This window comes from Triticum aestivum, chromosome 7D (assembly GCF_018294505.1).
Source record: "Triticum aestivum cultivar Chinese Spring chromosome 7D, IWGSC CS RefSeq v2.1, whole genome shotgun sequence".
Taxonomy (NCBI): Eukaryota; Viridiplantae; Streptophyta; class Magnoliopsida; order Poales; family Poaceae; genus Triticum; species Triticum aestivum.
This window is the reverse complement of record NC_057814.1, coordinates 603,107,420-603,118,123: the sequence shown is the minus strand read 5'-3', so window position 1 is coordinate 603,118,123 and position 10,704 is coordinate 603,107,420. Positions and strand designations below refer to the sequence as shown.

General features: G+C 43.3%; 1 protein-coding gene across 3 annotated transcripts; it reads right to left on the bottom strand.

Annotated features, from left to right (window-relative positions):
• Positions 1–1,229: 1,229 nt before the first annotated feature.
• Positions 1,230–6,608, bottom strand: LOC123165044 (probable protein phosphatase 2C 58). Of its 3 annotated transcripts, none has more exons than XM_044582669.1 (14): positions 6,362–6,608; positions 5,523–5,658; positions 5,382–5,430; positions 5,187–5,317; positions 4,441–4,504; positions 4,230–4,338; positions 3,974–4,127; positions 2,815–2,940; positions 2,607–2,730; positions 2,454–2,530; positions 2,299–2,351; positions 2,050–2,104; positions 1,634–1,965; positions 1,230–1,484 (listed from the first exon to the last, which is right to left on the bottom strand). In XM_044582669.1, the coding sequence occupies exons 4-14, from the start codon at positions 5,301–5,303 to the stop codon at positions 1,460–1,462; spliced, it is 1,236 nt and encodes a 411-aa protein (XP_044438604.1). In that variant the 5' UTR covers positions 5,304–5,317; positions 5,382–5,430; positions 5,523–5,658; positions 6,362–6,608; the 3' UTR covers positions 1,230–1,459. The 3 variants fall into 3 exon arrangements, with proteins under 3 accessions (XP_044438604.1, XP_044438606.1, XP_044438605.1); XM_044582671.1 differs by having other exon boundaries at positions 5,382–5,427; XM_044582670.1 differs by lacking the exon at positions 5,382–5,430 and having other exon boundaries at positions 5,528–5,658.
• Positions 6,609–10,704: the final 4,096 nt, after the last annotated feature.

The following is a 10,704-nucleotide window of genomic DNA, read 5'->3' as shown; positions in this document are numbered from 1 at the left end:
ATGTACGCGGATATGAAAAAGTACGTCAATTTTAAAAAGTACATGAATTTGAAAAAACTACATGAACTTTAAAAAAAGTACGCAGATTTGAATAAGTATGCGAACTTGGAAAAAGTACGCGGATTTGAAAAAAGTACACAAATTTTTAAAAAGTTCACATATTTGAAAAAAGTACCCAACTTTGAAAACATTACACGGACTAGGAAAAAATATGAGAATTTGAGTTGGCACAGTCAAAACCGGGGTGGGACATCATCAAAACCGGTCAAAACCGTGACCAGGGATGAATCTTGTCCGGTTTCAGAAGTTAAGGGTGCAAGTTGTCCGATTTTGGAGTTGAGGGACCAAATCTAAACTCCGCCAAGAATTGAGGGACGAAAAATATACTTTTCTCTTCAAATTATTCAATGTAAATAACAGAGTAGTTTTTTTTAATAAAAAACAGAGTAGTCAGTAGTGCTAAACTACATTCAGGTAAGCAATCTAAACAAGCATGCAAACAGCGTTAAGATTAACTAAAACCTAGTCTAACCTCCTTGGACAGCACAAAAACCATTATATGTACGCAAGTCCAGATCTCAAGGAGATAACCGGATAACTACCTTGGCAGGTTCTTCTTGGACAGCAGCAATCTTCTTCTTGCAGCCAGGCCTTGGGATTTCATGTACAGGTCGATTCTTGCAAGCCTCACCGGTGATGGCCATGGTGGAGGTTGACGGCGGCGTTGGGGCGGGCATGGAGGATATGGACGGCTGCACTGGTCCGGCCGTGGGGGAGTTGAGGGCATCGCTGGTGCAGCTGTGGGGGAAGTGGACGTCGGTGCTGGTGCAGCTATGGGGGAAGTGGACGGCGGCACACGAAGTGGACGGCGGCACTAGTGTGCCGATGATGGAGGTGGAAGGCGGCGCTGCGGCGTCCGTTGAGATGATGGATGGCGGCGCTGTGGCGTCCATGGAGTAGGTGGACGGCTGTCCTAGGCCGGCCAAGGGAAGGCGGACGGCGGCGCTATGCGGCGGCGTACCCTAGCATCATCCCTGGCAAAGCGAAGAGGAACGAGGAAGGAAGAGGGGAACTAGGATAAGTGGGTTATGTGGCGTCCATGGGCTAGCCCACTTATCCCACTTCTCTATCGCAGATTACATGGGCGTCCACGAACGCAAATTATGTGGGCTTTTAAGTGGGCGCCGTGGACGGCCCGTGTCCACCTGCAGCCTGAATCACAACCGAAAGAAGAGACAAGACATAATCGATTAGTTACAGAGAAACAGCACAAAAAACCAGCGTGCCCCCCTCACTGATGGGGGTATCCACTGGTTGTATCAACAATTCAACACACGGTTGATATTTACACATGAATTTCTTCACCATGCATGCTCAACCCACTACAACATCAGTACATCACACCAGGATTCAGAAGTCATTGTTTAGTACACAGGGTTTACCAGGCTACGACATGACATCACGAGTTCTTCTCCTCGTTCGCGCTGATCACAGAAGTACACGTTAGTGTGTCGAACACAAATACCGACAATGAAGAGAAAAAATGGCAACAGCAGCAGAGTTGAGTGGAACTGAATGATCGATGTCAAAGAGAAATAATGGAAACAAAGTGGAGTTGTTCAGTTTCACTCACGACTGTTCTATGTCACCAGGCGATTGTCCTCCAGCACTAGCATTCTTGTCCCCGACAGCTGATTGTCCACCAGCACTAGCATTCTTGTCCTCGACAGCTGATTGATCGCTAGCACTAGCATTCTTATCCTCGGCCGTTGATTGTTCACCAGCACTTACATTCTTATCCCCAACAGCTGATTGTTCACCAGCACTGGCATTTTTGCCATGGTCAATTGGCTTCTTGAACTGCACTAGGATCATCGTCATGTTGTCGCATCCTTCTCCACCTAATGTTGATGGAGCCAGGCATCTATCGAGCACCTTTTCACACACTGCAGAAAGGCTGCTCTCCTGCATTTGTTTCATCCCTTAAGTGCTGCTGAAGACCATGTTATCCATACAAGTATAATTTTACAGAAGTAACTCGGCACTCACTGTCTTTAGGTGCTCATGGATGAAATCGACTAGCTGTTGGCTCGACATGCAGTCCCTGTTTATCATCAGAGCGTATGGTCATTATTTTACTTATGAAAACAACTGTGATGTTGAAGGCTCATAGCTAATAACTTAAAACAAAGTAGGAATTTGGGATATGAGAAAACTTGTAGCTTCCATTGAATGTTCAAGGAGATAGAACAAATAAAGCAAATACAATTATTGAACCCTACTAAGAGAAGGATTTACCAAATGCCATCACATGCTAAAACAAGAAAGTCATCATCATCACAAAGCTCGACCTACAAAAATATTTAAATCATATGAACTACCAGCAACAAGAAAATGGTAGCCATCGATTAGCCGCAGGAGTTAAAAGTAATGGCAGAAGCTGAACTGCTTACAGTGTTTACATCAGGGTTTGCTGTCAACATTTGCTTATCAGGAGACAAGAATTTATTCTGTTTAAATTCCATATCTCCTGCAAAAGTATTAGCATATATTAGCAATCATCTAAGGTGCATGATATGAACAAAAGAAAAGGTAAAATGTAGTACCAATTGCTCTTGACAAGTTTATAGTTCCATTTACTCGTCCCATTTGGATGTAACCCCCTGCTTTCAATATCCGTTCTCTCTCTGCTTCAAGCTCTGGTTTGTGATCTCTTGATAAATTGTATGCCTATAGTATATTCAACCAGATAATGAGATGATCCTGTGTATAACTTCACATGTTAAACATACTGCAAGGATAAGCATTACAGACCTGGCCATTCCTTGAGATAACACAGCGGGAATCTCCGGCGTTTGCCACAACAAGTTGACTATTCCTTATCATTGCAACACAGGCTGTACTCCCGCAGGTTGGCCCGCTAAAATCAGAGTGAGGTCCCTGTTAAAACAATCCTGTAAGCGTAAGGCTGCCTGGGTAGCCCAAATCTTAAAATGCAACAGTACTACAGAGGAATGCCGAAATACTGGCAGAACAACTACAAGAATACAACATTTCAAATTGAATTAAAGGCCAGTTCTTTTGGGGCTTATGTCTGTCTGTGGAAATAAGCTGCCCCCTCCCCAGCTTATTCTAGAAGCCCAACCTAACATTTTATTTTAGAAGCCTACTAATTAAGGGTTAACTAGTAGACAAACTAAAACAAAATTTTAGGTTCAACTTCTAGCATAAGATGGGAGGAGGCAGCTTATTTCCACAGCCAGCCATAAGCCCCAAAAGTACTAGCAATAAACCTCTCAGTTTAAATTTTTCTTCATATACTACCTCATATTTGCAACTTGAACAATTACTGACGTCAGTACATAAACTATCTACTAGTCAAGAACCGTACATATATTACACATGACTAAGGAGAGTGAATGTTCTACTCTCGGATGTTTGCAAAAAACTGAAAAGACGTGATCAAACCAAATCCAAAAAAAACGAAAATTTGAGACATCAAACTTTATCAAATGTTCAAGCATCTTGCAAAATTTCTGCCAAAAATAACATCCAAGGAGCTCTCACTGAAAAAAACAAAATCAATGTTCAAAGTTCAAAGTTTTGTGCACTTTTTGAGCATTGACTTTGTTTTTTTTAGTGAGAGCTCCACGGATGTTATTTCTGGCTGAAAATTTGCAAGAAGCTTGAACATTTGAAAGGTTTGATGTTTCAAATTTTCAGATTTTTTGGATTTGGTTTGATCACGTTTTTTCAGTCTTTTGCAAATTCGGGTGTAGTACACCTGAGAGTAGTGGCTTCTTTCCGGTGATTAAGGCATGAATGGTTTAGCAAGAAAAGGCTTTAAATGGAAAATTAGTCACCTGGACTTCACAAAACAATTTTAAGAGCTACACCAAATTACTTTGCAATGCAGATTACTTATCCTACAAAGAGTAGTTGATCATGTGGTTCATGGAAGTTGCACCGTTACCTCCTCAAAAGCCCAATCATCATGTCGATCATTTGAATCACTGCCTCTCGGAGACCAGATCAGCCCTTCTATCATGCCAGTAAACTGGTTTATTTTATCTCCAAGTGCCTGTAGTTCTCGCCAGCCTCTTTGACCCCGCATCATCTCATCCATTCTGAATCAACAAATCATAATTACGAAGTCATCCTAGGAAGAAACTCTCAGTAGAGAATAAATGGAAAAGTACTCAAGCTGGCTACCTAACAGTTTGCTATACCTGAAGAAAGCTCCATGGACAGCAGCTCCCAGGTCACCAGCTAAATAAACTTCGCTTTTGAGAACTTCCCTGTGTAGATATTTTGCACAGAATTTGGCAACCACTTTTCCTGAGGCAAGAATGTGATATGATGATGTAAACGGACATTTTGACATGATGTGGATAAGATCATGAACAATGAAAAGGCACTAGACTTCACAAGTAACCTTACCTCCATGTCCATCAAAAACACCGAAGAATGATGTGTCCTCATCGATATCTAGCAAGGCTGAATGCTGGAATGTTGCTCAAAGGGTTAGGGACTTCAGAATGAAGTGAAAGTATACAACTATAGCAAAATAAAAATTGATAAAATACCAGTGCCTCGATTTTATTAGCACTATGCTACAGCTTCAACTAACTAAGGATCATAGCGTCTAATTTGTCATTGTGTTTAGTGTTGGTTCTAGCGTATGCTTGTGTTTTGTATAATATTCTTCAAAGGTTTTTTACAAACAGGGGCTCAACCCAGGCTCTGTTGCAATAACAAAACCAAAAGTACTCTTCAAAAGCTATTCGGTACATAATGCCAAAGTTGATCATTTTTGGCACAGCCATGTCAACACCAGATCAAGTTTGCAAGAAGAGAAACCAAACAATCAAATATCACCATTCAACTCATGGTTTTGCTACATTCAAAATTCAAAGACATAAGTGATAAGACACCACTTCTCTGTTCTCTCATGTGCACAGATTTGTAAACATAGCAATTATCAACAAATAAGCACTTGGATATGTATACCTAGTATCCCTGTGCACAGTTCCCCAACCTACCTTAGTGTCAGCTATACTTATGATTTCTGGATATAACAAACTAGACTCACCGCGTGTATGTTAGGAATTCTACATCTGTACATTTCCAAAACTTTCTAAAAGCTTTCATCAAGCAACATCAAACAGTGATGAATAGAAACTCACAGCATCTTCCATACTCGCACGCCACCCTTGCATAGATGAAAGTCCAAATTTAAGTTGATCATTTTCCCCATCTTCAGATAGCTTCTCAGTTTTGGGGGTACTAAGGTAAACTCCCATCTTCGTGAATGCACCTGATAAAAGAATATGTTAACAGTAAAGTAAATCCACAGCATACTGCCAAGCGCGATAACATACCAGGTCCAGAATTAATAAGGTTGGAAACAGATTACGGTCGTAACTTCTACTGCACAAATCGGGGAAGAGGTTGTTAGTAAAGATTGTTATAATGAACTAGTATAACATTATGTTATATGATAGAAAATTAAAAAGCAGTACCTCACAATGTTGCGGATAACGGCGTAGCGCACGTCCGATAATGGCTACACCAAGTAGCTCCAATGCTTCTCCTTAACATGCCAATGTGTGTACCGGTATATCCTATCTCTCAAGGCCCCTTGGTCGTCAATATGCTCTGCACGACATGAAAAGGAAGACAAATGAGAGCATGTCAGCAGAGACGGCGATGCTTTCCAAAGGCGTGCATTCGATATAGCAAATATGCAGCTCTATACGGCGATGCTTTCCAAACGCGTGCATTCGATATAGCATCACAATTCACAAGCCTTCCATACGCATAGCCATATATATGCTGATCACAAAAGGGAAGCGCAAACACCCTGCCCTGTTGTTGCAACAAAACCAGCCCACTCGTAGGAGCATGTAATCATGCGGCCTGAGCGAAACACCATCACATTTCGGTACGGAAACGTTGAGCCAGCACAGAAGAGTCCACCCTCACTGCAGTCAACGAGAGGCGTGCGCCAGCCATGGGTGTGACACGCTGCACAGCGTCCACTCCTTGATCAGCTCGAGGTGCGGTGCTGCACCAGGCAGCAGCAGATTCCTAAAGACCTGCATAAGCTACAGTAGCACAGACTACAGGCTACAGAGTACAGAGAGCAGGTGGGGAAAGTTCGTTCGGCGCTGCAACTAGTAAAAAAAAAAACTATGCACACGCTGAATTGAGCTTGGCAGCTACTGCAAGCCACGCGGAGAAGTCCCACACCCAAATATGGGTAGGCGGCCAGCCGGACTGGCGGCGGGATCTCGTCTGCCTGGGCGCGAAATTAGGAAGTCCGGAGCGACGGGGCGGGGGAGGGATCCGCGGCGAGTACCTTGGCGCTGGAGCTGAGGCGGACCGGCTCCGAGGGGCGCGACGGGGCCGGATCGCGGCGGCGAATTCCCTGCGATCGCCGGGGGGGAGGAGGAGGGGGGAGCGAGGGAGCGAGGGAGGAAGGAAGGATTGATTGGAGTGTGGGCTGGGCTGCTGACAGTGTGAATGGGATGGGGATCGGGAGTGGGGGTGGGTCACCGGCCGGCGCGGCCGCAGCGTTTTCTTGTGCGGGGGGTGGTGCTGGCGGCTCGCACGTGACGTCACCGCGCCGCGGTTTCTGGGCTGCGGAATTGATTTTTGTTTCCGTGAGCTCGTGACGTGACGTTGTGTGCTGTGGGTAGCGTAAAGTGGTGGCGGCACGACTTTTCCGCCGGACGGATGGATAAGGGCACGCACGGCGGGGAAATTCCTGTAAAAAGGAGACACGGTCGGGGAGGGAGGGAGGAAGGCCGTCCGTCCGCTCGCTGGAACGAACGGCGATGCGATCGGTGGCCATGTCGCGTCGTGCCAGCGGAGTATACAGGGGTACAGTGCGGCGTCATCGACTCGGTCGGAGGTCGTCTGCGAAACGTTCGGGGGTTTCAACGGGGTCGACGGCGAAAACGATGTGGCCAGGGCTCTTTTGCCCGGTCGTACTAGGAGAAAAGAGGAGGAAAATGCAGAGGTGCAGTGTGAGCTCCGGCGACGGCGACGGCGATAGGGAAAGGACGACGGCGACGTACGGGCGGAGTCGTGTCCATTTGCTGCTCGTCGGCAGGCAGGCAGGCAGTTGCTCCCTCCTTTTTTCTTTTCTTTTTGAGGTAAACTCCCTCCTTCTTATAAGCGAGCTCTGATGTGCCATGGAACAGGGCCCCCAACGATTAAGAGGCCTCGTAATAATAAATTTACTTGAGAGCCCAGCACGGATGCACCACACACACACACACACAGCGATTTATTCGCACGAAGGCGGCCACTCCCAGAAACAAAGCACACGTTAGCATTTTCCTTGTTTTGCTGATGGGAGCTCCTAATCGGCGCTTCAGGCGCCCGATTAGGAAACTGGCGCTCACACAGCTTCACTTGGGCCGGACCAATAAAGCACATTCGCTCGCTGGTCGCCGTTTCCTCTGCTTGCTCGTCCCTCGTGTTCAATTTCTCTGCAGTTAACCTGTTGATCACCATTTGACCGGTCGATCTTTTTTCTTAAATCACAAAATTGAAAAAAGTTCACAGATTCAACAAGATCGTGAATTTGAGAAGTTCACAAATTCGAGCAAAAACCATGGATTTTTTAAAATTTATCCAATTTGGGGAAAGTTCATTGATTTTGAAACAAAGTTCATTGATTTACAAAAAAAGTTCATCACCTTTTAAAAAAGTTCATCAAATTTGAAAAAAACCACAAGTTTGAAAAAAGTTTTTTTCATTTTGAAAAAGAATTCATCAAACTTGAAAAAAGTTCATTATATATGAAAATAAATTCACAAAATTGAAAAGTTCATCAATTTTGAAAAAAAACATCGAGTTCGAAAAAAAGTTCATCAGTTTTCAAAAAAAATCCACGGAATATGTTTAGCAAGATTGAAAAATGCTCTTTAGCAAGAATGCTATGAATATTATAAAAATGTGATTTTCAATTTGACTGATATTCCTGATGCAAAAACTATTGACCCATGTGACCCTATAAATACGATTGCTAGATGGCTAAGTGAAACTAGCACAATGCCCGTGTATTGCTACGGAACCATAAAAAGACGATGAGATACTACTGGACTAGGAGATCATCAAAAGAATGATGGTGTCTCCTTCTACTGCATGGTTTATGATTAAAAAGAGAACGCAAATAGAATGAAATGTCATGTTTGTAATCATTGATGATTTTTAAGCGGCCATTGTAGTTTGCAAGAGTTACAGTGAGGTAACAATTTGAATTTAGGAGAATGGGCATAAGTAATTTGAACGCACAAGATCATGGATTTGGTAGGAGGACGAAGTCTATGACCACGTTGAATTTGCAATGTGTGATGTCTTCTGCTATGCTATAGAACAGGAATAATTTGTTTGTTGAACAGAGAAATTAAATTGAAGAGCATGATTTGAATTGGAGTCGTATGCATTTATAATGTATGCTTTTATGAGAGTTGTTCTCATATTACGGTAGCAGTGTATTTGTTTATTTGGGTACATCTCTCACCGAGTAGAAGTAATATTTATTTATTATATCTTTTGGAAGGTTGCTAATCTCACATGTGGGTAGAATTGCATTGTTTATTTGTGTTGTCTTACATGTGAACTCACCATCAACTTCAACCTTTATAAGTAGGAATGAAAAGCAGGAAAGTCAAAGAAAACTAAAGTGGTGGTAGGAATGATACAACCAATAGTAAGTGAAGTCTTTCGAGCAGTTCAAGGATGGCGTTTTGGTGTGCTCGGGATTTTGTGACGGATCTGGAAAAAATGCAAAACCTAATGATGAAGAAATTCATATGGTCATTTGTTGTTTTGTTGCTCTGGCTAAATTTGACATATTGTAATAGTTGATGTTGTGCTTGATGTTATAAGCAGTGTCTCTAACATTATTATTTACCTTCCTAGGCACCTGCTTATGATGATCAGAAGTCCCCAGGTGGAATTTTTTTTGAGAGAAAATTTCTGATCTATTCATCAATTGGCAGTACAAAGAACACTGGAGGTAAAAATTATATCCAGGTCCGTAGATCACCTAGCGATGACTACAATCACTAGAGCGAGTTGAAGGCGCGCCGCCGTCATCACCCCTCCATCATCGGAGTCGGGCAAACCTTGTTGTAGTAGACAGTCGGGAAATCGTCATGCTAAGGCTCAAGATGACCAGCTCACTAGAACAGCAGCCGCCGCCGATGAAGAGAAGTATAGATCGGAAAGATCTAACCTAAAGACACACGAACACATACGAACGAAGACCGAATCCAAGTGGATCCATTGAAAACAAATGCCGACCGAATCCCGCAAGATCCGTCAGAGACAAATCTCCACACGCCCTCTGATAATGCTAGACGCATCACCAAACGGGGCATAGGCGGGGAGAATATTATTCCAACCATCAGAAAGCCACCGTCGTCTTGTCTTCCTAAACAGAACACAAACCCTAGACGAACACAAAAAAGCACCTAAAAATGGGGATGCCGTGGATCCTTGCCTTTGTCGGGGGAGGGCTCCATTTTTATATGTTCCTTTTATTTTTGTTAGGGTTTGTGTCGCACTCTGGAAGACGACGTCGGCAGCTTGCTCCCTAAAAATGGAATAAAGTTCTCCCGACTAGTCCCGGTTCCGGTGATGTATTTAGCATCATTGGAGGGCGTGTGGAGTTGTGTCTCCAAGTAATCTCATAGAATTCAGTTGGTGGTTGTCTTTGGTGGATCTACTCGACCTTCGTTCGTATATGTTCGCGTGTCTTCAAGTTGTATCCTTTCGATCTCCGCATCTCTTCATTGGTGGTGGTAGCTGTCAGGTGCACTAGTTCTATGGGGCCTTAACACGACGACTTCCCGAAAGTCTACTACAACAAGTTTTGCCTGGCTCCGATGATGGAGGGGCGATGACGGCGGTACACTTTCGGCTCGCTTTAGTGCTTGCAGTTGTGCTAGGTGGTCTACGGATTTAGATTTAAATTTTATTATTTTCGGTATTCATTATACTACCATGATTGAAAATGAATGGATCAAAAGTTTCCTGAAAAAAACTTGACATAGTTAAAGTGTTTTAGGTTATGATGCTTTCTACTTTGGAGAATTGTATCTCGCGAACCACAATTTTTCTGCAACAGGTACTAACGATCCGCTCACGCTTCGATCTGCACCGTGCGGTCGATGCCGAATTTCTCGTCCCACTATCTGGCCGAGTAGTTTCCTTCCAAAATATTTGCACGACCCGATGCAACATGATCGCTGGTTTTCCTCCGTATTTTCCAGAACAAATCGCTACGTATAAACACCGCGATAACTTTTGCCCCAGTGAAAAAAGTTGTTAAAAACATACTCTAATAACTTCTACGTAAATAGCATGGTAATATATGCACAGTGGACCTGAGAACATACGTAAAAACCGCGGTAATTTTGACCCCAAGGAAAAAAGTTGTTGAAAGCATACCGGTAACTTCCGTGTAAGTAGCGTGGTAATAACCCACCATATACCTTATAACTTACACACAAATAACCAGCTAACTTTTACCCCGAGGGAAAATTTACTAAAAAAATATACCCCTAGTAACTTATGTGTAAATAACATAGAAATCTACGCACAACAAAGTCAATAACTTAGGTAGAAACACCGCAGTAACTTTTGACCTGGTGAAAAAAGTTGTTGAATAACATACTCTGATAA

What these genes read in the sequence shown, in the direction of transcription:
- LOC123165044 (XM_044582669.1), bottom strand. Translation starts at nt 5,303, where the DNA reads ATGGGAGTTTACCTTAGTACCCCCAAAACTGAGAAGCTATCTGAAGAT. An exon ending in CAAACCCTGATGTAAACACT is followed by an intron (nt 2,352 to 2,453) that starts GTAAGCAGTTCA and finishes ATATTTTTGTAG; the next exon opens with GTCGAGCTTTGTGATGATGA. An exon ending in TTAGCATGTGATGGCATTTG is followed by an intron (nt 2,105 to 2,298) that starts GTAAATCCTTCT and finishes GATGATAAACAG; the next exon opens with GGACTGCATGTCGAGCCAAC.